Raw genomic sequence first — 23,872 nt, 5'->3', positions numbered from 1 at the left:
GTTTACAAAACTGTTTTTTAGTGGTCTTAGAAAGAATTCATAGTATAAAGATGTGGAACAAATAATGTAAATAAAAACACTTTTATGATGCCATTTGATGCTCCCGTCTATTTTGTTGAGATAATATAAGCAAAAACTATTTGCGGTAGATTCTATGCTATTGGCATTTTTACTAATCGTGAAGTATGAAAGGCCGCCTCTTCTTTTAAGCGCCTCCTTTGAGAAAATGCCTCAAAAAAGTTTGAAAATTTTAAAAGAGCAACCCAGGCGTAATATGGTATCTTAACAGCTCTACATATCAAAAGTCACTTGAGTCAATGCTGTTATCAAATAGATAATTCTGACACAACATTAATAGATGTATTCAGTTATTTTGTTATTCCATATTGGGAACCATAGTTATTTCATATTTCAAAACCAAAAAATCTAAATAGTTATATTTTTTCCCCGAAAACTTTAATTATTTCAAATTTCAATTTTCTCAAATAGGCGCTCTTTTGCTATCGCGGCCGCGTCTTCGCGCTTAATTTCATTGCGCTTAATTTGCAGGGTTTTGCGGCTTTTGCCCCCCCCCCCTATAATAGGCCCCCTTTCAATTACCAAAGAAGTAATAGCCACCATCGCAATTTCAGCAATCAAAATAGCCGCAATTTTAGCAACCATCGTCTCAAAAATTTTCCTCGGACCACTTGCTTTCTATCTTTCGTTTTGACCCGGGGCCTATAAATCCTGTCCGCGGCCCTGAATAGAGCCACTGGACACCTTCAAGCTATTTGGTCCAAATTCGAAAATTCCAAAGTAATCGAAAAGATGTTTTCCAAAGTACGTCATTACGTGTCATTATCGTCCCGGGTGAAAACAGCCAAACGCAGGTGCGAGGGTTTTGCCATAGCAACATGCTCAACCGACGAGTTCATTGTTGTTTTATTGACAGGTACCTTGACATCCCTCATCACAGCCATACCAGACTATTCTTTCGTAGCTGCGCTTAGGACGTTGCTGTTCGCGATTTCACTTCGACTCACGTACATCCATAATGGCAATGGGGAATAAAAGACGTTTAGAAATTCTATTGATTCTCTCTATCGTGGCAAACTTTTCGTTTGTTGTGATCCAAATATTCAGCAGCGATAAGGAAAAAAGACTGAAATCAAACATTGAGATTTTACGAACATTAGAAGGTTACAGCAAAGAAGGTAAAGGGTTTCGTCATAACTTGCTGTTAGATGAAAGTTTTCAAATAAATAGCCAGACTTTCAAGAAAGATGGAAGACCAGCTACTCAGTCTGCAGCAACGGTTGATTCAACCACGCAACGGTCAAATAATATTAGGGCTGTGCCCACCAAGTTGTTACGACCAAAGGATGAGCGCTTGGAAGATGGGCCTAAGATCGACAGGAAACCTACGCGATCGAAGGTCAATATTACGATGAAAGAATACTGCCCTGAAGGAGGTGATAAGCTAGGTAAGTCTCTTTTCTAGTCGAAAATTTGCATTCAGGCCTATGTTGTTGAATGCTTGTGGCAGCGCACAATTTTTATCTTGCCAGAAAACAAAGTAGTTGGCCAATACCGGTATTGGCCAGCAACTTTGTTTTCTAGCATGATAAAATTGTGCGTTGACCATGATCCAAAATCCAAAAACCTTGCTTGTTTAAATTAGTGTGTTCTCTCTGTTTAGGAGGAATGGGTAATAGCAGTGTGTCCAATATCATCAGTGTTAAATGCCAATTGCTATGCCCTTTTACTTGAAATAACGATGTAATGAATCACACCGTTTTTGTTTGACACCAACGCATTTGCCTAGGAGGCCTTTCCGCATCACAGTAGAAGTGTCGACCGTTACTACGTCAGTTTAGGTTAAAAAAATGTCTTTCTTTATGTTACGCAAATGTTTTCTTGGAATCGTGAGTTTATCTTTGGTTGGCTAGCTTCAATGATTCATCGGCTAATTATGTCGATTTTTGGAAAGCGGCTAGTAATCGCCTAAACGGATGTTGATGGTGACAACTGTTAGAAGCCTAACATTTGTACTAGTCCGGGGGTCGAAACTTTGCAAACGTCAGATTTTTTTCTGCATCCGTCCCTGATTAGATAAGATACTATGTTTTTATATTGAGATTTTACCGGAATTTTTCAAGTGAAATAAAATTCAAAACTGTTTAGTTATCTAAGAAACAATTCAGAGTGTGTAAATGTAGAAAAAATAATCGTGAAATAAGTACATTATAAAGAACAACTGAGCTTCAAATCATTAAAAAAAACAAGAACACATTGTTTACAGCATGTAATATAATTATTTGGGCCAACATGATAACGAACATACTGTGTTGAATGTTTTGGGCTGTGTTGAATTGTATTGAATTACCTAGAAACTGTGAGCCTGTTGTTAAGCAGAGACTGGAATATCTTTCTTGTATAGGGATAATATTTTTTATCAAATTAGCCAGCCTTTAATTCTAGATTATGTGCAGTTAGTCTCAACTTTGAGATATATTGTCTTTTTCTCAAAATCTCTTACAATGTCGAGATTTGACTCAAAGACAAAAACTGTTTTAATATCCCAGAGATCTCTGGGAAAACCAGTCAAGTCTGAACGCAGGCTACTGTCATATACAATTTGAGCAGAATAATTTCACGGCCCCATGCTCACAGACAAAAGCTGCTGTTTTTACAGTACTAGAATCACCCTTCTAGTAGTCCAGAGGCTATTGTCACCTGAGCGGAGAATTTACCACACCATTTTTTCTGATGTAGTTTTGGGCATAAATTACGAATTTGAATATTGATCAAGTGTTTGAGGGGGTGTTTTGGAGAAACAGGATCAAATCCCAAAAATTGGGGGTAATTTGTCTTTCAGGGACTGATTGCTTATGATGATTTCAATGTCAGTTAAAACATAATATTACTTTTAATTAGCTCTATATCAAGCGAATCTGGTCATTAAATGACCAGTTCCTATTTTTGGGGGGCCTATGAACTTGTGAAGGAAAAGGGAAGCGATTTATTCCAACATTGCACGGCTTACACCTTACACCCAAAAAATTTAAGAACAATCCAGCTGCAAATCTTCGAAAAACCTCAAGAACAGCCAGCCTGAACTTAAGTTGAGTGTTTCTTATAAAAAAGAATGTAGCTCAAAGATGGATCATTTTACAATGCGGTGAATGCCTAAGAAAGTGTAAAGAGAAACAACGCCATTAACTGATTTTCATTGATGAAGAAAACGATGAAAAATTATATCTTTTAGCTCCTATTTTTCTTTCTTTACTGGAAAACCGCATAAAGCATTTGGAGACCTTTTAAGACTAGCAGATTCATTTAAAATACATTCTAGTTGCATTTTCACTTAAAAATGTTTGAAAAATGCAATCTTGTAGGTTTTTCTTCCGACAAGATAAAATGTTAAAAGTTCATAGGAACGCCAAAAATAGGAACCGGCTTTATAATGACCAAATTCGTTTTATAAAGAGCTAATTATAAGTAATATAGTGTTTTAACTGACATAAGATCACCACAAGCAATCAGTGCCTGAAAAACCAATTAACCCCCAATTTTTGGGATTTGACCCCCTGTTTCTCGGAAAAGTCCCCTCAAACACTTGATGAACATTCAAATTCATAATCTACGCCCAAAACTTCATCAATAAGAGTTGGTGTGGTAAATTCTCCGCTCGGGTGACAATAGCCCCCGTCCAGCCTCTGGACTTCCCGAAGTTTGAAATGTAAAGATCTTTTTGTATCCAGAGTCTGGAATCCAGACAACAGAAGATCGGTGTTATCATGTTATATGCAATCCGATAACTTAAATCAACTTAGGTGTTGCTCATGGGTGAACAGAGCTGAAACGCGCGGAAAAGAGCAAAATACTTTAGATACTACACCCAGATAGGAATGTGCGTATGTAAGACTGGCGTCTGGCTCACTCTTGGTGCAAAAACTGACGTAATTTGGCGTAGATTAATGGGTTTGCGTATAGGGCCGCACTTCCCGCTGTGCAGCCTGTATGTATGGTAGTAGAGCAAGGGTGCATTTTCCAGTGAACTGGAATCACTCATATTCCAAAATTTTGAAAGATATACGTTACGAAAGGAACACAGCAATACGACGACGAGAATCCGATGTCACGAGATAAAATTTTCAAAATAAATTAAATTTAAGAAATATACTAACATTTCGCCCCGGCATACAGGGCTTCATCAGAGTAAAAATGTATTTGTTCGACTCATTGATTGAAGTCCAAGAGGCCAAGCTTATGGCTCGTAAATACCTGGGCCCGAGGCCCTAAAAATGTCAGCGCGGACCTGTTTGCGTAAAGTTAACAATTGGCGGAGTGGATGGAGTAGAGTAACGGCGCTACTTCGACGGACCTGGTTGGCCTCACGGCATTGGAATGCAAAGTTTTCAAACCTGCCAAAACGATGCGGATTATGATGTTAGAATTTCAGAAGTACAAAGAGTCTTCTCGAAGCTCATACTTTTCATCACGAACAGAACTCAAAACTAGTAAACAATAGGGCTAAATACAAATGGTTAATGAAGCGTGCTAATTACTTATTGTTCTTCTCCGTGTGCAAAACTCAATGCCTTTACAAGAGAATGATGGTCATCATAATAATCAGTACCATAATAATTCTTAACATATGATTGTATGCGGAAGGAATTCGCTAGCGAAAAGCGGAAAAAGTTGTAGGCACGCTTTGTATAACTGAAAACAACGACCTAACTGCCGCTAACCGTGTCGGTTGCGCAAGAGCCTTTAAACTCATTTTAACTTTTTTCGCAGAGAAATTCTTCGCAAGAAATCCCAGCAAGAGTTCACTAAGCATGTCCAAGACGTATTTCGCATGTCGTTGATTTTATTCTCTCTGAAGGTTGGGCTCTCGGAAAAATTTGAGAAATTTAGAACTCGAAGCAAAAATATTAGGAGGCTATTGAAATTTGGAAGTGGCAAGAACTCGGAAATTCCTTGAAACCCACCAATATGATTGACTTGCTGGCATTAAAATACAAAAACAGAGAATGAAAATATCTTTAGCCATATGATAATGATCAATTGAGGAATGGCCAATAAGCGATTTTAACTAAAGGATTACTATAATTGTGGCTGCTCTGTTCATAATACAGCTATGAAAATAGACCAAAAGAGAGTGATTTTACGGGTAAAAACCCTTTACTCTTATGGCCACATTTCAAGCTGATTTGTAATGCATCTAGATTCTTTAACACTTTCAGAGGCTCGTTCGGTCTTTCAGGGTATGTGATCCAAATTAAAAAGTTCCAAAAAAGTTATGTTATTACATCATTTTAAAACTCTTCTCTTTTGCAGGCTCATGCTAAAATCCTCTATAATGTTAAGATAAGAAGTTTTTGAAAAAAATGGTCACTTGGCCAAACCCCCACCCCCATTTGAAATTGAAACGCCACGGCTCCCTCGTAACCTCCTTTTCTCGGGCCAGATTTTTAAATAGAGAACAAATGACTCTCATTTGTTTTCCTCGTTTCTGTTTAAATTATACCTTTTTGAAACTGCTGACAACATCAAATTTGTTCTTCACAGAGGGACTAAAAAAAATAAATGTGAAGCAACTGGTAGATTCAGTTCACCTGGTAGACACTCTGTCTGTAGAAAATGGCGGGCTGGTAGAGTTTGGAGGCTGGTGGGAGCCCAAGCATTGCAAACCAAGAACGAAGGTGAGGGAACTTTGTCCAATTTTTTGCAAGCATTTAGCAAAAAAAGGTTCTTATAGCAATCTAGAATTGGTATTTCGATTATTTAGAAACCAAAGTAAGCCCTTTTCTTTGACAGCTCTAGGTCACTGTTTGCACTGCATAGCTGCCATGATGCACCCTATGAAACTCTTGTATAAGTAGAACAATATTTAGAATAGCAGAAGTTGAAGACAAGTTCGGGTAGGGCTTGAATTAATACAGTGTGGTATGGTTGCTTATGATTGACGAGTTAACCTATTAAGCAAGTGCAAGTTAGAAATAATTTAGGACATCCTAAACGAGACAAGAAAAGCGTTGATAGCCCAGCTCACCGTGGCCTTTAAAAAAGAACTGCTCCTTTTACAAATAATAATAATGATGGAAACATTTCATTCTCAACTCGACTTAAAATACAACTACAAATATCACATACAAGGTAATTGACCCTGTATACAGGATAGGTTCTTTACAATACAATGAAGTACTGCTACCAACAAGATTCCTGTATGAAAGTAACTGCTAGCAAAGTAAAAAGATGTTTATTATGATAAACCGAAAACAGGAGTTAAAAGCTCAGATGCTATATGATTATCTAGAAAGCTTTGGCTATATGTTTTTTGTTTAAAATGGTTTTCTTTTGATTACAAGAATTTTTCTCTCTTTCGTCAGGTGGCTATCATGCTGCCCTATAGAAACAGAGAAGTGCAACTGCAGTCATTTCTTTTGCACATGCACCCGATATTCCAGCGTCAACTTATATCGTACAGGGTATTTGTGATTGAACAGGTATATATTTGAATTTATGCATCAATATAACAATAAAATGATTTGGATCCTATCTTTCACGTTCATATAAAATCTTCCTAGATGTAAGTGCTCATTTTCCTGTTATCAGGGTTTTCGGTGCGTGGGAAGGTTTGAGATTTAATCTACCATTGTTAATTTACTGTTCACAGCTCAAACGAACCTACTGCACAACTAGTACACCTTTGTATAATTTTAACAAACTGTTGAATAAAAACCTGCAATCAACGAATTTTTTTCTGAATATAGTCATTTTGATTTTCAGAAAGGTCTCGAAATTCTTATCAAATCTCTTCCATTCCCGAAAACGAATACGTCTTTTGTGATTTTTCTGTTTACCGTTTCTTTATAGTCCAAAGGATTTTCCTGGGGGCTTATCCGTTGAACCACTTCACTTTTTTCACACCATCATCTTGTGCCGGTGACACCCTTGTTGGTTGTGATATATGTTTTGTGGCAGTCGAAAATTTAAAAGCCTTGTAATGGAAGAACTCTGTCCGGAGGTTACTGTGTGGTGGGTCAAAAGGGCTTGGACAGTTTAATTCGTAAACCATATTTTATGGCAGGAATTGGCTACACTCAAACACTTTGCTGCAAAGAACCTTGATATATCTTGCGACAGGGTAACCTTGCATTAATCAGTTTCTTTAGTTTAAGTCTGCATAGAAATACCACGATTTCGGTTGATGGGATAGAAATTACACGAATTTGTTCGTTACCACTAATATTTATTGAAAAAAAATTCCATTCAAAACAATAACATATCGGCATCTTTTTAGAATTAACCTTTACAAAGGCCAGTGAAGGTTTAATTCTAATCTTTCCGTTTGTAAAATATTGTCATCTCTAGCAAAGGCAACAAAGTAGGTCCACCCATTGGATTTTTAAGAACGTCATATTTTCCCATTATCGCTACCAGCGCTGCTGGTCTAAACTTTTATGGCAATATAAATATACTAGCTTGCGTGTCGTACAATAAAATGTGTCAATATGTTATTGTAAGAAACGACGAACTTGGTTGTAGAATTGTACTGAACTTATTACAAAGTACTTTACTTATATACATAAGTTATGTTGGAAAAACAAATGAACGGGTTAGCGTGTTAAGACGTGTGAAATGAAAAACGCCACAAAGCGAAAGTAAAAAATAGAGATTAAGGAATTTTTAATATTGCGACTGATTCAGAGGATGCATGTGCTAAGATTTCTAAATGTGAAGGTATGAATAAGAATGAAAAAGAAGGTAAACAAGCGTAAGAAGTGTCACTACAAATTCGCTTAGAATGCGCAAGCACCGTGAACTTTCTCCATGAATTGTTTCGCTACTGCCTCACTTTACCGACGCTAAAAATAGCGGAACCGAGGTTCGTGGAGTTGGCCTATAAGTGCCGCAATTGTGCTTTTAAAGCTCTGTTTAACCGCCATATGAAGGAAGGAATTGAGCTTAGAAGAACTACTAAATAAAACAGAATCGAGAGTTGTACTAAAAAGTATGCATTAGCATTGCCCTCCTCTCACGACCCACGGCTAAATGGTTTATAAAAGTTTAAGAGATTTAGGAAAGAAAGAATATTTGAGTGCAGAAAAAGTTTTACTTGTATAAAGCTTAAAAAGAAATATTTTAAAAATCATTAGGAAAAATATATACTATAGAATTAGACTTGCCCCGAGTTTATTTCATGCTTGGGAGTGTAGTTGCCATATCTTTCTTATATTGGACCTGCGAAGAAGACGAACAGAGAGGGGTAGAGTGAAATAAATTTCAACTGCCCTCTGAAGCACGAAACATAATAGAGACAAGTCCACAATCAACTGACATCTCGTTAGTTTATGATAGCATATAAGGCTGGTATGCTTTATATACACATAAACACTCTGTTTGTAGAGATAATTATGGAAGAGTTCTATTTGGTATCCTCATTTCATCTTGATTTGTTCCTATTCAAGGTTGGCGTAACCTCATGGAACAAAGGATCCATTTATAACATTGGTTTTGACAAGACAAGAAAAATTGATGACTACGATTGCTATATTTTCCACGACATCGATCTGCTGGCAGAAAACGATAAGAACTATTATGGATGTCCATTCACTCCGGCTCATATGTCCGTTGCAGTAGACACCCTCAAGTATAAGTAAGTACATTTTCTTGTGTTTTATCTATTTCCAAAATGCCACGAACTTTGACAAATAGAGACAGGATGTATTAACAGTGTGAAAGCATCGAGACGAGATTTAGTGCAAATAAATGACTAATGAGACTGGAACTCTTTACATAGAGTTTTACCTTGATTCTAGAAGACGTTTTGAGTTGTTAGATAGATGACATAAATAACACAGGGTTGGGGCGCTCTTTTGAAGGAAGCTCTAATTTAGATTTAGTCTTTTTAAGGAGCTGCTTTTTTGAGCGGGGTGTGTAAGTCTGTTTTAGGGGGAGGGTTCTTATTCGAGGCTTTACGGTTCTTTGTATTTCCATCATTACCAAAATGATATCTGTTTTGCTGCGCTTGCAATAACTTTCCATCGTATGTTGCCTAGGCTACCATACCCGACCATATTTGGGGGTGTTGAAGCTTTCTCAACTGAAGAGTACATTGCCATCAATGGATTTTCAAACATGTATTGGGGATGGGGTGGTGAGGATGACGATCTTTATACGAGGTTTGTTGCATTCTTTTCTACCTTTTATTCATGTCGTATCTTTTTATTCATGTCATGATATTTAGGCAATAAAAACTTTTGGAAATAAAGACCAAAACGACCCCCCGTGGCAAAAAATATGCGAAGCACAAAACCCCCGGTTTATGCGATTGGTACCGTATAATTTCAACCATCGATAAATTGTGTGTATCTTCCATCGTATCTTATAAACTGAACTGACTGGACTCTTCGCAGCGGTAGTTTCAACCCCAATCAATCCCAACCAGTTTAACCTGGTATGTGTATATATAATGAAAAGTTGATGAAGTTTTCAACTGTCAATGGGAATGTTCGCTTCTATTGATGAATATTTGAATAAACTTGAATTGTTAATAACCCATTGTAGCGAAAAATTATTTATTTATCATTTGCTATTGACCGAATCGTGGTATAATCAAATCAGTGTGGCTTCAGGCAAATTGACAAGTTATTATAGTGGGTTTGAAGGATGGGGGTCTGAAGGATGGGGGTCTGAAAACCTATTGTCACCTTCTCCGGATAAAATATAGTTTGTACTGAAAATGTTTGATGGATGACTGGCATTTTTATCGAATGGTGACAAAAACCAATTTGAAGTCTTCGATAGCCTAAACACCTTAACACACCAGTTAAATTCCCGTTTGAAACCCCTAGGCGTTTTTTAAAAACTTGTTGCATTTAAAAAGTTTATTTTGGGCATTAATTCTAAAGGGTCGTTTATGCTGGTGACACAAGACAAATTAGATGTTAATATATATATATATTTATATATTTATATACGGAACGAAGTCCTCCTTTATTTTCACACCAAATTTAACAGTTTTCGCTTTTATTCCAGAGTTGCGCATAAGGGTTATAAGTTGTATCGTCCTCCTCAAGCTGTGGGCCGGTACACAATGAATCAAGTGAACCATTTCAGAAGTGATGGGAGGACTGTAGCAAAGTAAGTGTCCTTTTTGCCATTGTCCTCAATGAATTTAATTACTGACTGATAATGCCTTGGAAAATCGGTCTTTTAAGTCGTTTCGTTCATGATGTTTCTCTGGAATTGGAATCAAGTTGTTCTTTTCAAACGAATCCTTGGATAGGCCGTCTTCGCAAAGGAAATGTTGGGAATTTAGAATATGCCCAAGGCACCGCCTACAATGTTGTTTAGAACCTGCAGCTGCCCATCCACCTTAAGATTTATTTATTTGTTCATACATTTTCGATAGTCGTTGAATTTCTTGGTGTCTGCTAGTTAAAACTTGCCTCTTTTTCATTTGCCTCGTTTTCACTTGCCTCGTTTTTACATGCCTCGTTTACACTTGCCTCGTTTACACTTACCTCTTTCTTGCAGCCAAAAAATGTATCATGATTCCAAAACACGGAAGCAGAGAATTGACCTTGATGGGCTAAATAGAATACAATCTTTGCAGTATACGTACAAAGTGATGGAGGAGCCTTTATTTACTAGAATTGCAATAGACTTGAAAAGGTCGCGAGAGTTGAAGATCTGATGCCGGTAGTAGTGTAATTTTTGTATATTTAAGGTTTAACCATTCCACTAAATATTTTGCAATACTGATCAAAATACTCACAAGGAGTCATAGACTGGAAGCGCAAGAATGGCTTCACATATTGCCAGAATGAATACTTGAATTTTATGCATCAGTATTGTTAATGTTTTATACAAATGACCAAATGACTGCTCTCGCTATAATGGAGGAGTAGGTCGTAGACAGGGAAATTCACTCCCTGAAGTTTGTATTGGTCTATGACCTCTTCATGACTGTCGCGTCTTTATTGTGCCAAAGTAGCCCTTGAGTTATTGCTATAATTCTATTTTGATATACTAACTAAGAATATTTTTTGGTAGTTTTGTTGATAAATCCAATAATGATATATTTATATGTCCTGTATTATTTAGAACATTTTCCTAGCCTAACCATCATTTTAAAGTTAATGTTATTTTGCAAATTTCCGTTAATTTTAAGCAGGGTCACTCATAGACAGAATCGGGGTGCTTAATATTAAGGGCATCTTTACCAAAGTAGATTTTTGGGATCATGTTACTCAGGCCTAGTGGTTTTTGAGTTCAGTATTCTGTTTCATTGCTTTCTAAAGCCTGTGTTTTCACAGATTTATTACAAACATTTGTTAGAGCTCATGAAATTGTAGATTGCGTAGAAGCACTAATAGATGAACTGCGTAATAGAAAACGTCAAAACTGAATATTGGCCATCGTTTAGATCCATGTCAGAGCCGTTTCGGTTTGCCATTGAAAAATCTCTTCAACATCTCCACATTACCCTACTCATATCTAAATAGCCCCCGCGAAACTATAATTTCCCAGTGAACCTTTTTCTACTCAAGCTTAAGAGGCTAACACAAAAGTACGATAACAGGTCCTGCCTTAGAAATGTGGTTTTAACGAATTCCCCTCATGCCTCCTGGAATGGAGAGTTATTTTACCCTAAAGATTCGAAACAGATTACTCCTTTTAAAATTTCTTATCACTCCCGCCCGCTGGTTCGGTTGTGCCTTTGGTTGTGCTCAAAACACTCACAGAGAATGCGATGTTCCAGTTCGCATGCCCTTGCTACTACATCTACACCTTCTTTTAGAATATTTTGGCTCATTGCTTAGAGGTCTGTACGGTAGTATTATTTTGGCGCGATGTTTTCAATTTGCATTTGTATCTCTTGAGGTTTTTGTATGACACTACTCCCGCGTCCTCTTTCTTATATCATAGTGCTAACGCTGATTACGTACTTTATTACGGCTTATCCATATTAAAGTTTCTTATGCCTATATCATTCACTGGTTAATTACGTTTGATTACTGTACATTATTGAAAATCAACGACGATTAGATCCTCATTCTGATATGAAATGCTTTTGTTTGTTTGTTTATTATAGCTAAGCTAATATAATATTACGTCATGTTTTGTGCTGCTTAACAATTGACATCGTTGATATTTGATAGAGAAACCGGTGACGAGCCAAGAAAGCTTGAATGCGGAAATAGGGTGTACTATCTGTGGCCTTTCTTATAATTGTATTAGATATCATATTTTCTGTAGCTTTGCCAAGATCCTCCAACACACTCGCTACTCCAAAGTCACTTTTTGGCTAATTCCCTTTGATCTAGACTATTTGAAATGACCCCCTGGAAACCCATATGTAGTAACTGGACCAGGCTTTCCATCAGTCTCACCGGGTTTTTATTAGCTGGTGTGGTTTTGCTTTTTTATGATGTTAAATTGTGTACTATCGAATATTTTACATGAGCAACAATGAATAGAAATATAGACTAAATACTATTTGCGTTGTTGTAACCGTCGTCAAGACCAGGGGCAAATCCGTTTTTAAAGGGGCACAGAAATGATTTTTGCCAACAAAAAGGGCGTGTCTCGCTCTTTAATGGTGTGGTCACAAGATAAGCAATGTTATATTCTTTTATGTGCTGCTATTTCAAACTTCATATCTTAGTGCCATACACTCTTTTTTATAAGAACCAGTAAATTTGAGTTCATGCTGACTGTTCTTAATATTTTCGAAAATCTGAGACTGGATTGTTCTTAATTTGTTCTTAAATTAATAGGGTGTAAGCAGTGCCAATGCTAGCTTTTTCGCTCTAGAGAGGTGTTCAAGCCTTATTTGCGAACAAAGTGAGTGAGACAGCCGTAATTTGCTGACAAATTTGAGTATTCATCGAAAAAGCACCCACATATCGCTAAAAATTTTCGATTTTGAGAAAAAACGTTGTTCAAAATTGCATTTTGCAGAAGCTCAGCCTCAGCTTGTTCTTAATTTGTTCTTAACTTTTGACCAATTTTGAGGCTTGTGTTCTTAGAAAATTGTTCTAATAAAAAAGAGTGTAGTTTGAGGGTTCAACTGCTACAGAAATATTAATACATTACAATTGTTGCAAAAATGTTATAGGGTGAAAACAATTCTTTCGCCCGACGAAAATCTTTTATGTGCCTTTGGTGACGCCCCTGGTCAAGATGGCCCACCCTTCTCTATCATCTCCGATCTTACGAGCTATAAACATCTAAATAGTCAATATTTTGATTTAGATAAAGCTGTGATGTATTCTTGTTTAGTCTAGAATCTTAAAAGTGAAGCCGACGTATATCTTATTGTGATATCACATCTTATAACAGTAAGAGCCTATTGTAATGGAATGATTTTAGAACAGAATTGATGACGTCATAACAGTCTATCTTTAGAAATTTGGATCTCATAACCTGCAAAAGCATCGCAAAATTCCAATAAATTTGCGAAGTCAGCTAAATGTATTAGAAACTGAATGCGATATGGCCACATAAGCAAAGACTCTTTCCCCTTCGAATCACTATTATTTTGTTTGTCGCTGTTCATAGCTTGACCAACAAAAATAGTAGTAATTTGTTATAAACTTCCAATCTTTCATTGGCCGTATCCCACCCAATAATTGACATATTTAGCTGTTTTTCACAGTTTACAGGTATATTTCAGTGTTGTTTTAAGTTGCCTGGTCCGAAGTCAAAAAATTCCAAAAATATATTTAGAATGACATCACAATAGAATTGAAAAGATGTGGGATGGGAGTCGAGTTGGACAAAGCCGTGTTTGATCGGATCATGCTCTACCAACGAGGTGTGCTCTACATTGAATCTGCAGTGAAATGTTGAAAGCGTTTTCTGAACTCCCTGTTCAATGGTGATTAGTTGAGAGATGTTAAGCGAAGTTTAACTGGCTTCGAAAAACATTATGGTGACCTGATACAACGCAGACCAGGAGGGAAAGGGGGTATTGTCCCCCGATAAGGGACTTTGTGGGAGTTACTGCCCAGGGGGTACTCACATATTTTTAGCATAGGGGTGCTCATGTTACTTTTTAGGTCTAGGATTTGAGCAAAGTTACTTGTTTGGGGCAGTCGTTTGTACAATTTCTTTTTTGGGTTGACGAACTTTTTTGTCTTTTTTTAAGGCCTTGAAAATGGGAAAAGTTTAAAGAAATAGAGAAAAATTGCAACCATTCTTGTGCATTGGGATGAAAAAATATTTGTTGGGATGAATTCAATTCTTGGGATGAAAAATATTCTAAAAATTATCTTTTCGAGTTGATGGTTCGTACCCCCACCCTGAGCGCCCCTATCCTTATGTAAATTGGTTCCTAAATACGGCAGGTTCCGAGCTAAATGTTCGGCAAAACTTCAGAATGACACAAGTTTTCTCAAACGTATATCGTTGTACGACTTGTAACACTAAGCCTTTCACAAGAGCGAAGTGTACGTGCTCACAATGCTAGCTCTAACTCTTCACTAACTCAGGATTCGTAGAGAACGATATATATATGTTAAACTAGTTCCTTGTACAAATAAAATATGTAAATGTGCTAATCTTAGGTGTCTACATAAGAGGAAAAACAAGCTAAAAAACAATAGGAAAGTGTCTAGATACGTATGTATAAGCTGAGTCAATCCGTAGTGTAGTTCTTAAAATAATACTATAATAGAGGGTGGGTTTCCTTAGTGAAAGTGTTCCTACTAGTATACGCAATGCAACAAAGAGTGCGATGCAAGTTGACGTAAAAGAGTATGCACAAACAAGTATGACTAACGCTGGGAGAGTGGATGAATGGGGCGAAGGAAATGCGCAAACGAGGCAGGTAAGAGCGAGGCTTAGCGCTTGGAGTAGCGGTATTACACTTAACATGTGGGGGTACCTCTCCCCCTAGGTGATACTGACAGTGGCATCGCTTGACCTTACAGACGTGGGGGCTAGAGAGTCATCAATTGAAAAATATACCGACCAAGACATAGATGGAGACAAGTTTAGGTGCTATTTCAACTTCTGATAGAGGATTTTATCGACAGAGTTAAGGATTTTGTGGACGAACTGAAGATATTCCAGCCAATTCATGAAGTATTGGGGGCGTGTCACACAACCCCTGTACACACCTTCTCGCCAGCTCAAGTTCGGTGCGCCGATTTTAGAAACTGATATTATTTACGTGGATTTAATGAAATCTTCTATTGTTCTGCTCAATTTAGCAGGAACCAAATTCTTTAGCATTGCTAACTTCTTTCTGAAAGTTAGTCTCCTAGCCTGCGTGCAAACTTTACTTTCCGTTGCGAAGGAGAGCCAGGACAGTTCCGTATTGGTTCTCCTTCGCAACGGAAAGTAAAGTCTGCACGCAGGCTACTAGTGTACCGGTTGCGGACTCAGCTTCTAGCTACCACAGGGTCGATTGCGGTGTACCACAGGATTCATGTCTTGGTCTACTTCTTTCTCTGATTTATATAAACGCTAATTTACGTTAAAGCGTTTGATGTTATGCGAGAAACATCAGTGATCTGAATATCACACTTAACAGTGACACAAAAATTGAAATTCTTGAAAATTTGAAACATCTAGTAGTCCAACCATCTTGATGACAACCAAAAATGTGAAACATTTTGATGACAACCTCCTTTGGGATCAGAATACGAAATGTCTATGAGCTAAAATATCATCAAAAATTATTGTGGCATCATAGAGCCATATTTCCACTAACAATGTTCTGTATGGGGGGAGGCTGCATTGAAACGAGATAGCTAACTTTACAAAAACTACCAAACAGAGCCGCTAAAACTTTCATTATAAACTTGATCAGAATTCTTCTACAGTTCTTAAAATGATAAGATGGAGACAGCAGCCATTACGCCAGAGTATTGCCAGATAAGAGGTTTTTTTACTGTGTGGTGCTGTAACGGTGGAAAGTATATTACTGTATGGTGCTGAACCCAGCATAGCGGTCAAATCTTTGATTGGCTGAGAGCTCTGTTCGCTACCATGTTCTAAGTATGAGTGGCTACAGCTTCGGAGCTAGAATTAGGCCCATTTTCGCCATTTCAGCGTGTTTTTACCACATTGTCTACAAAAAACATTGCACGCCTTTACAGAGCGAATTTCCACCTTATTTTTTGTCCAGTTCATCATCATGCGTTGCTATTTAACCTATATTGGCGCCACTGTTTGATCGCAAAGAATAATATAAAAAACACCTTGCAAATGATCGATAAATTTCGTGTCGAGATTCAGGTAAATTACGTTTTTACCTCTCCCCACCCAAAGCGCTTTAGACATTTCAAATTTAGACAAAATCAATTATATACTTACCTTAAATCTAGGAATGGTTCATAATCCCGTTATGGATGCACTCACTGTTCAACCTTAGATTCGGCGGTGATCGCCTATGTAATTATCACAACGGCACGAAGGCTTTCATATTCACCCTCGAACTCAATAAATGTATCTTTGTCCTCTGGAATCGAAATTGATTTCATAAAAGTGAAAAATTTCAGCAACAGCCCAAAGTAATTTCAATCATGATTTTCCAAAGATAATTGACCATTATTACTAATTTTATGTGATGAAAATGACGAATACACTCACGCGGTAAGACTGGGATCTAATAAAATTTGAAAACGGCGGGAAAATTTCGACGAAAACCCACCCTCGAAATTTTCCCGCCGTTTTCAAATTTTATTAGATCCCAGTCTTACCTCGTGAGTGTATTCGTCATTTTCATCTTTCACCGATTTGCAGAAAGGCGGAAACTGTTCACGTGTTTTTCTCTGTGCGCAATTTGATTGGTCAACCGCTCGTGGTCGAGTGGCTGTAAGCCACTTTTAACTGTGTCAGAGGCCTTTAATGTTTCGAAATCGGCAAAGATAAACTATCGTTCAATATCCCCATGGCATAAATTATGCGTTGCTACGTGTATCCAAGGCTAGGTTGTGATTCATCATGGCATAGTCAATAGAATTGACTGTGATCATGGCGACAAGACAAATGTCACGTGACAAAGGGAAATAATCTATCCGTTGCTAGTGCTATCAGGTCAAAGTTTTCGGCAGATAACCGATAAATTCTATCAAAGGTACCGCGTCTTTTTTATTTATGGGACGCGAAATAGCAAATTACTCAAAATATGGATTTTGAAGGCAAATTAAAAAATAAATCTGAAATACGTTGAGTGGGCAGACAATTTAAGTCCAAATCATTGATTCTAGACCAAAATCCTTAACAACAGTACAAAGTATGTCTAAATTCTATACAACTGTCATTGGCGCTTTTTTGACGGGCTTCTATTGTAATAATGTCAAATAAATTAAGCAACACAAATTGATACATGCATAACCGCAAAAACACAAAAATTATTACAGACAAAGTCTCCATGATAAACACGTTTTTTCATATCAGACAAATGACGGCAGTATGCGATTTGGCAGAAAGCATCAATAAAGCGGTGGAGAATAATACTAGGGTCGTGTAGGCAGTGATCTGGAAGGGTTAATCTTGAGCATTGATCCAAACCACATTTTTAAATAACGTAAATCCTCGAATTAGCCCCCTGGGAGCTTATTTATTTTCGATATTTTTGGATGGGGGCCTATTAGGGGGCTTATAAGAAGGGGGGGCTTATAAAATTATTGCAGGCATTAAGAATACATTATTAAAATATCTCGTTTATTTTAGTAGGAATTTCTTTATGAGCATTTAATTAATTACTACCAAAAGTATGAATTTGTTATGGTAATTCAATAAAACACCATATAGGCAACCTCAGATGGGAACAATCATCAAAGTGAGGGGTCCAATTCGAGAATTTATGGTAGCAGTGTGGGCTTATTCGGGGGGGGGGGGGTCTTATTGACAATTTGTAGTTCTACGGTGCGGGCTTTTTCGAGGTGGGGCTAATTCGAGGAAATACTGTATCTAACTGATTTACCATGTAGGCAAAACTATTTCCACGAGGATCAGAATTTATAACTTGGGGGAGGGCACTAAAATAGAGATGCAAAAACACATCTAGACTACAGTGTGTCAAGATTAGTTTTTGATAAAGAGTTTTCTTTTATAATAAATAATTTTTCAAAACATCATCCTTTTTTAAACAAACAGTTTGCAAATCTTTATAAAACTTGAATCAATAGAAATCATTACAATGCTATGCAAAGGACAAAACAAATGGCCGTTGATGACCGAAGTTCGACACAAACAGCCAAGATACTTATATAAATATTCTTGAAATTAGAGATAGAACCAAAATTGGACGTTTTACTAGGTAAAGCTAGGCTCAATCATTGCAGGTTAACTGTAGCCACTCATACTGAGCGAATAAAACAACCTTGGCGAGTAACGAACATCGTATTAGCAACACGAGATGAAATGAGCAAATTGGGCCTTACAAAACACCTGAGAAGTCAAAATGTTTTGACAGAAGTAAAATAATTTTCAATGTGCAAAGTCTATTATTGTCATACCGGGTAGTTATGTTACATTAAATTTGAATACAACGGAAAGAAAAACATACCTTGGGATTAAAAGTTAGCGTTGTTAATACGTCAAGTTGTCTCTTTACACGTGCATTCGGCCATTTTATTACAGGCCTAGATCTGGAGCTGTGAAAAGTTGTTGTTGTTCGTCTTCTTGTTGGTGAGAGTGAAATATTTAAGAGTCCCTGGGGTAAATCTATCGCTGTCGCATTACAAAGAAGGCCTAAATTTGTTTATATGAAACTCAAAATTAATTGCGAAAAAGGAATTGGTTCTATGGTTTGCCATGACTGCTTCTAAGTTCGAAAATAATTTTGAACTGTGTATAAATATTTATAGAATAATTGACGACCAATTTTGGGTAGAAAGTTGTAACACAATTGACAATAGAAGTAAAATTTGAAAAGAAGGAAAATTGTACATTTTGCTACTCAGCTTCGAGGTACAAATTTCAAAACCATTCCCTATTTTTTTCCTGTAGCCTCATCATTTTTACACTTTATTATGCTAACACTTCAGAGTCTTTTTTAGATATATAGGTAACCCCTGGATTTCCACTTATACAGCCGCTAAGTACAGGCTGAGTGTTGCTGCCCTAGTTCATCTTAGACGCGTCCAGTTTAAGTGGGTGGAAACAACGCTTCACTGCCCCTCCACAAATACATTGATTATTTCTTTAATACGGAAGCTGCGCCTCAAAGCTGCGCCTCAAAGCTGCCCCTCAAAGCTGCGCCTCAAAGCTGCTTCCTTATACCTCTACCATGTTTCAGCGCGATCTATCTATCCCGTCATGCACTTTGAATGTTTTCACGCGCAGGGAAAACCATAGGTTGTGCGTCACAGCGCTGACTTCAGGGCTTACGGCAACATGGAAGCCTAGTTCAATACAAATAGATGTGTAGCATATCTTTAGGGCTCTATTTTTTACAAATATGAAAAAAATACGATATTCGGCTTCACATTATCGAAACACAATGCATAAACATCATCGTATTAACTAGGTGTATCAATGCTTACAAAGACGCTCAGATTTTAACAGACCAAACCTAATACTCCATGTTTAAACACACAAAATAGCAATACAAGCATTAACCAATCACTCGATACCGTGCGCAAAGATCATAACTAAACCGGGTTCGAGTATCATAGGTTCACCCATATGCTGGTTTTCACAGGACATAACAATCACGGCTTGCTTGCCCGGTATCCGCCTCGCAAAGTATTGCTCGTATTTACGTCTATTCAACTGCCTTGTTTCTAACGTGCTTAATCCTGGGGGCCACCTCCGTTCATGAGCGCTTTCCATTAGGTCATCTATAATGCAAGACGGGCAACCGCTATCAGAAAGCGACCGTCTAATCACTGCTTGTAAAACAGCATCCGGTGTGGATATCATACCGCCCCAACGAGTAACCCGCGCGGGTTGTAAAGTCTGTATCCATCGCTGAACCTCGTCCGTGCCACCGTGGTCAATAAAGCTCCTTCGCGATGGCGACGGTAGAGATAAATTAGCCGCCGATACACTAAAACTTCGCATAATGTCCTTTAACAATAAAATCTCCTGTTTGTTTTCAATAAGTTGTTGCTGCTGATCCTGAACCTTTTCAAGCAAGTCGGTTATTTGGCCGGATTGTGTCTGGATGATGCTTCTCAGTTCCCTGACGCAATTATGCTGGCCAATCTCGTCCAGGGGGATCACAAGGCCGCATCCAAGGTCGCAGTGAACCGGCCGTTTAGGGTTGTGCTCGCACTCAGACAGATGAGCATTTAAAACATCCAATTTGACCCAGGCGCTGCAGCCAAACTCGACATTACAGCACTGTATCGTCAACCTCGCTAAAAGGTTTTTTAATATCCTTGGGACAGACTGTAATTGCGCTGAAGTAATGACTTGCCTATCCACAGGACAGGTACTTTGTCGTTTTAACCACTCATGGATACATGCCGAGCAGAAGGCATGTTCACAAACGGGAGCCTGTACTGGGTTCTCCAGGACGCCGCTGCATATCAAACAAAGGAGCTCTTCGTCGACTTCTCCTTCGAATCTGGCAAGGTCATAGCCCATTTTCAAATTGGTATCTAAACGAGAAGATCACATCTAAATCATTAATCAAGAAATGTATGTTAAATTTGGCATTTTAAGAGGGGGATCTTCATCAAATTTCTCGTGAATTTTTTATTCCACATGCCATTGAAAAATCCAGGAATTCTATGGGTTAAAGGTGGCTTTAGAATCTGATGAGGAATTTTCCAATCCCTTTTTTCGAAAACCAGCTAATTTTGATATTACTGCAACGATGCTGAGGACAAAATAAACACCTTTTCGGCACTGAATCCGTACAGCAACAAATGTGTAAGAGAACAAATAACAATCAAGATTGTAAGAGAGCAAATTCTTCAGGCTTTTAGGAAGAAGACAAATTTAACAGCCTAGCTTCTGATGCTTTCATCTGCAACAGAAACATGCCCCTTTGCAACTATGGGAGATGTATACTAACACTGACTATATTTCTGGTGCAAGGCGAGATAAGATCCTTTAAACCCAACACTTTGAAAATTGAGGTTGAGGAGGTGCAGCTCCAGGCAATTTTTACAATAGGCATTTTGTTTTCAAAGAACTTTCACCATCTACAAAGTATTCCAAGAATTCTTATATGTGCGCATATATTTGTTAGAATTACACAAATGGGACAAAAATGTTTCAATTGATGCTCTTATTTTGGAATTTTACAAAATTTATTCCTATTAAATTTTTGGCCTCAGAATAGGATTCAGCTTCTAATACAAACTTGCATACTGACTATGTATGTTTGAAATATGCAAACGATAGTTTTTGAAATTTTGCAAGGTAAATGCTTTATGCTTTTTGCAGGGATTTAAGTGCAAAAATCATCTGAGGTGCAATTTTACACACCCTGTCACTTTTCATTGTCAAAGGAACTCCAAATCCATTCTCCCCATACTGCAAACATTGTAAGAATTCAAAATATGAAAATTTGTGCCAACATGAGTTTTTGGTGCTAGATCAAAAGCTGGGATCAGAGCTTTTCAAAATCGGTTGCTCAATTGAATTGGCAGACTAGAGAGGTGAGAGACTTTAAATGACAATAATATCTTGTTTAAATTAGCATTCCTAGTAATCTGTAAATTATACACAGCATATCTTCTTCATAAACACAATATTTCTTTTACACTACCCTTTTATCTCAAGCATGTGAACAACTTACAACAGTGAGCAACAGAAATAGACAAACAACATTCATTCATTCTCACCAAACATTCAGTCATTAAAAATAGCAGCAACTATGAGGCATTCTTTTTGTTCTTTTATCTTAAAAGACTTTAGTTTCCCCATTTCTACTAATATCTCCAAACAGGAAAAATTAAAGCCATTGATGCATCCAAAAAAGCAACAACAAAAATTGATAGGATTTTAAAAAAGGTACTGGTATGTTAATCAAATAGAGCTTTCATTTTGAAAATTGATTAAAAGAAAACTGTATGTTTACATTTGATATCTACCGGCATTAGAGCCAAATGGAAAACATTCCATTAAACATTGGACAAAAAATAAATTCTTTTAAAATGAAAGATTTAAATGAAAAGGGAGAATGAATAACATAAAATCATAAACACCTTTGAAAAGTTCTAGGTGTCCAGATTTAGCAGATACCAGAAGGTTTGCATTCCAGAAATGTTATACATTGTATGAATAGCACCAAATAAATCAAAGTTACTCAAGTTTCATGTTTTCAGACAAAATGAGGTTGGGGGAGGGGTAAGGGTGGGAAAAAAGGGATAAAATGTACGCACAAGATTGCTGACATCGGCATTCAAAGGTCTTCTTAATCTTGATATCATTTCAAAGTGTTCAATGGTTGGCAATAATTGTAGGCAGATTTGCATTACGGTTGTCTCTGCCAAAACAGAGTAGAAATCTGATGCAAATTCAATTAAATTAACTTGTGACTTGACTGCAGGCCAGAATGGAACTTATATTTTGGTAAGTAGCTTCCATGTGTCATCAGAAGCATGCTCATGTTTATTCATCAAAAAGCCTTTGTAACTGGGCTTGTTTGAAAAGTGGTAATCTTTGGAGATTAGGAAAGAGTAAATTTGTATGAATTGAGGTAGCAAGCCTCATGTTTATAAATCAAAACTTAGCAAACATTGATGCCAATAAGTGAGAAGAAGCAAGGAGAATCAGCAAACTTTTTAGGGGGGCATCAAAACAACTTTGGATTTTCAGAACAGTGCTGCATAGAACTTTAAAAGGAATTATTTTAAGTAAAACTGGAGCATTTGTAGGCTATCAAAAGGTCAATGTGTTGCATTCTAGTTTCAATTTGTTCAATTGAAAGAAATTGAAAATATTCTAATGAAATGATTCATAATTTGGACATCAAAATATAACAAATTGTAAACAATCTGTATAAAAAGTTGTGATTTTTTGCCTCCTGTTTGTAAAGGCATACAAATTTACTTGCAAGGCTGTTTCCAAGCAGGCTATTAAGGTTAAATGTTATTGATAAAGCAGTTTTCAAATGTTATTTATAAAGTGGTTTTCATACTTTCTAAGGATTGCACATTTTGCTATGGGTACCTAAAAAAAGTTCAGACATTATAAGGTTCATTTTTTGAATAAATAAATGTTGTTAAGGCATTACAAAATGTCCTTTCTGGCCCCTCTGATTCAAGAGAAAAGCAATGCCAGTCAGAACCTTGTATGTCCATATTCAACTCAAAATCTATTGTGAGTAGGGAGGGGCATTAAAATTCTATGAAAATGGGCCTTTTTCAGCAAAAGTTTCACAGAAGCCATCTAACCAGGCTACAAGCAAACACATAAAAATACTTTAAATGAAGTGCTTCTTAACATCAACAACAGGAAAATATGCCCCCTGTCTCTCAAATTTTTGCTTAACACAAATATATTGACTTTGATATTTTAGATTTCAGTATAGATAGATTATATTTCAGATAGTGGTCACTATTTTAAACAGCTAGGTTTTTAAATATATAACATCTTTATTATAACAATCTCTATTATATAACATCTAGCTTGAATGAACATATCTTTTGAATGAAAAAAAAAACACAAAATAAAAAATAGAGATTGTGCCAGATGTAAACATTAATATAATAATAATAATAATAATAAGATTACATAATAACTTCCACCCTCCAGAAAAACAAAATAAAATTTATACATGTGATTTAAATCGCAATAAAATTTAACAATATGACACATTTTCTCTGGTAATTACTCTGAACAAAATGAAGATGTTGCGTTAAACGTGTCGTTGTATTACTCGCTGAAGAGTGTCAAAAATAATCTCATCCAAAACAAAATTCCAACATTTTACTGCATACACACAGAAAGT

The 23,872-nt window shown here is 37.0% G+C and overlaps 2 protein-coding genes across 2 annotated transcripts in view; one reads left to right on the top strand and one right to left on the bottom strand.

The window, feature by feature from the left end:
* Window positions 1–23,872, bottom strand: part of LOC135681249 (E3 ubiquitin-protein ligase NRDP1) — a 32,690-nt gene that overhangs the window by 8,296 nt on the left and 522 nt on the right. Inside the window, exon 2 of the mRNA XM_065195616.2 lies at window positions 16,327–20,567. Within this exon, the coding sequence (XP_065051688.1) occupies window positions 19,585–20,553 (969 nt within the window). The 5' untranslated portion in view covers window positions 20,554–20,567 and the 3' untranslated portion in view covers window positions 16,327–19,584. The remainder of the gene's footprint in view (window positions 1–16,326; window positions 20,568–23,872) is intronic.
* LOC135681247 (beta-1,4-galactosyltransferase 6) lies at window positions 947–13,396 on the top strand. The gene is made up of 7 exons (XM_065195613.2): window positions 947–1,466; window positions 5,560–5,693; window positions 6,381–6,497; window positions 8,463–8,650; window positions 9,054–9,176; window positions 10,033–10,137; window positions 10,534–13,396. Exons 1-7 carry the CDS (start codon window positions 1,037–1,039, stop codon window positions 10,691–10,693), a joined length of 1,257 nt encoding a protein of 418 aa, XP_065051685.1. The 5' UTR covers window positions 947–1,036; the 3' UTR covers window positions 10,694–13,396.

This window comes from Rhopilema esculentum, chromosome 12, assembly GCF_057945365.1.
Source record: "Rhopilema esculentum isolate cy_ngs chromosome 12, ASM5794536v1, whole genome shotgun sequence".
Lineage (NCBI taxonomy): Eukaryota > Metazoa > Cnidaria > Scyphozoa > Rhizostomeae > Rhizostomatidae > Rhopilema > Rhopilema esculentum.
Note: the sequence above shows the minus strand (reverse complement) of the source record. Positions and strands in the feature narration are given on the sequence as shown.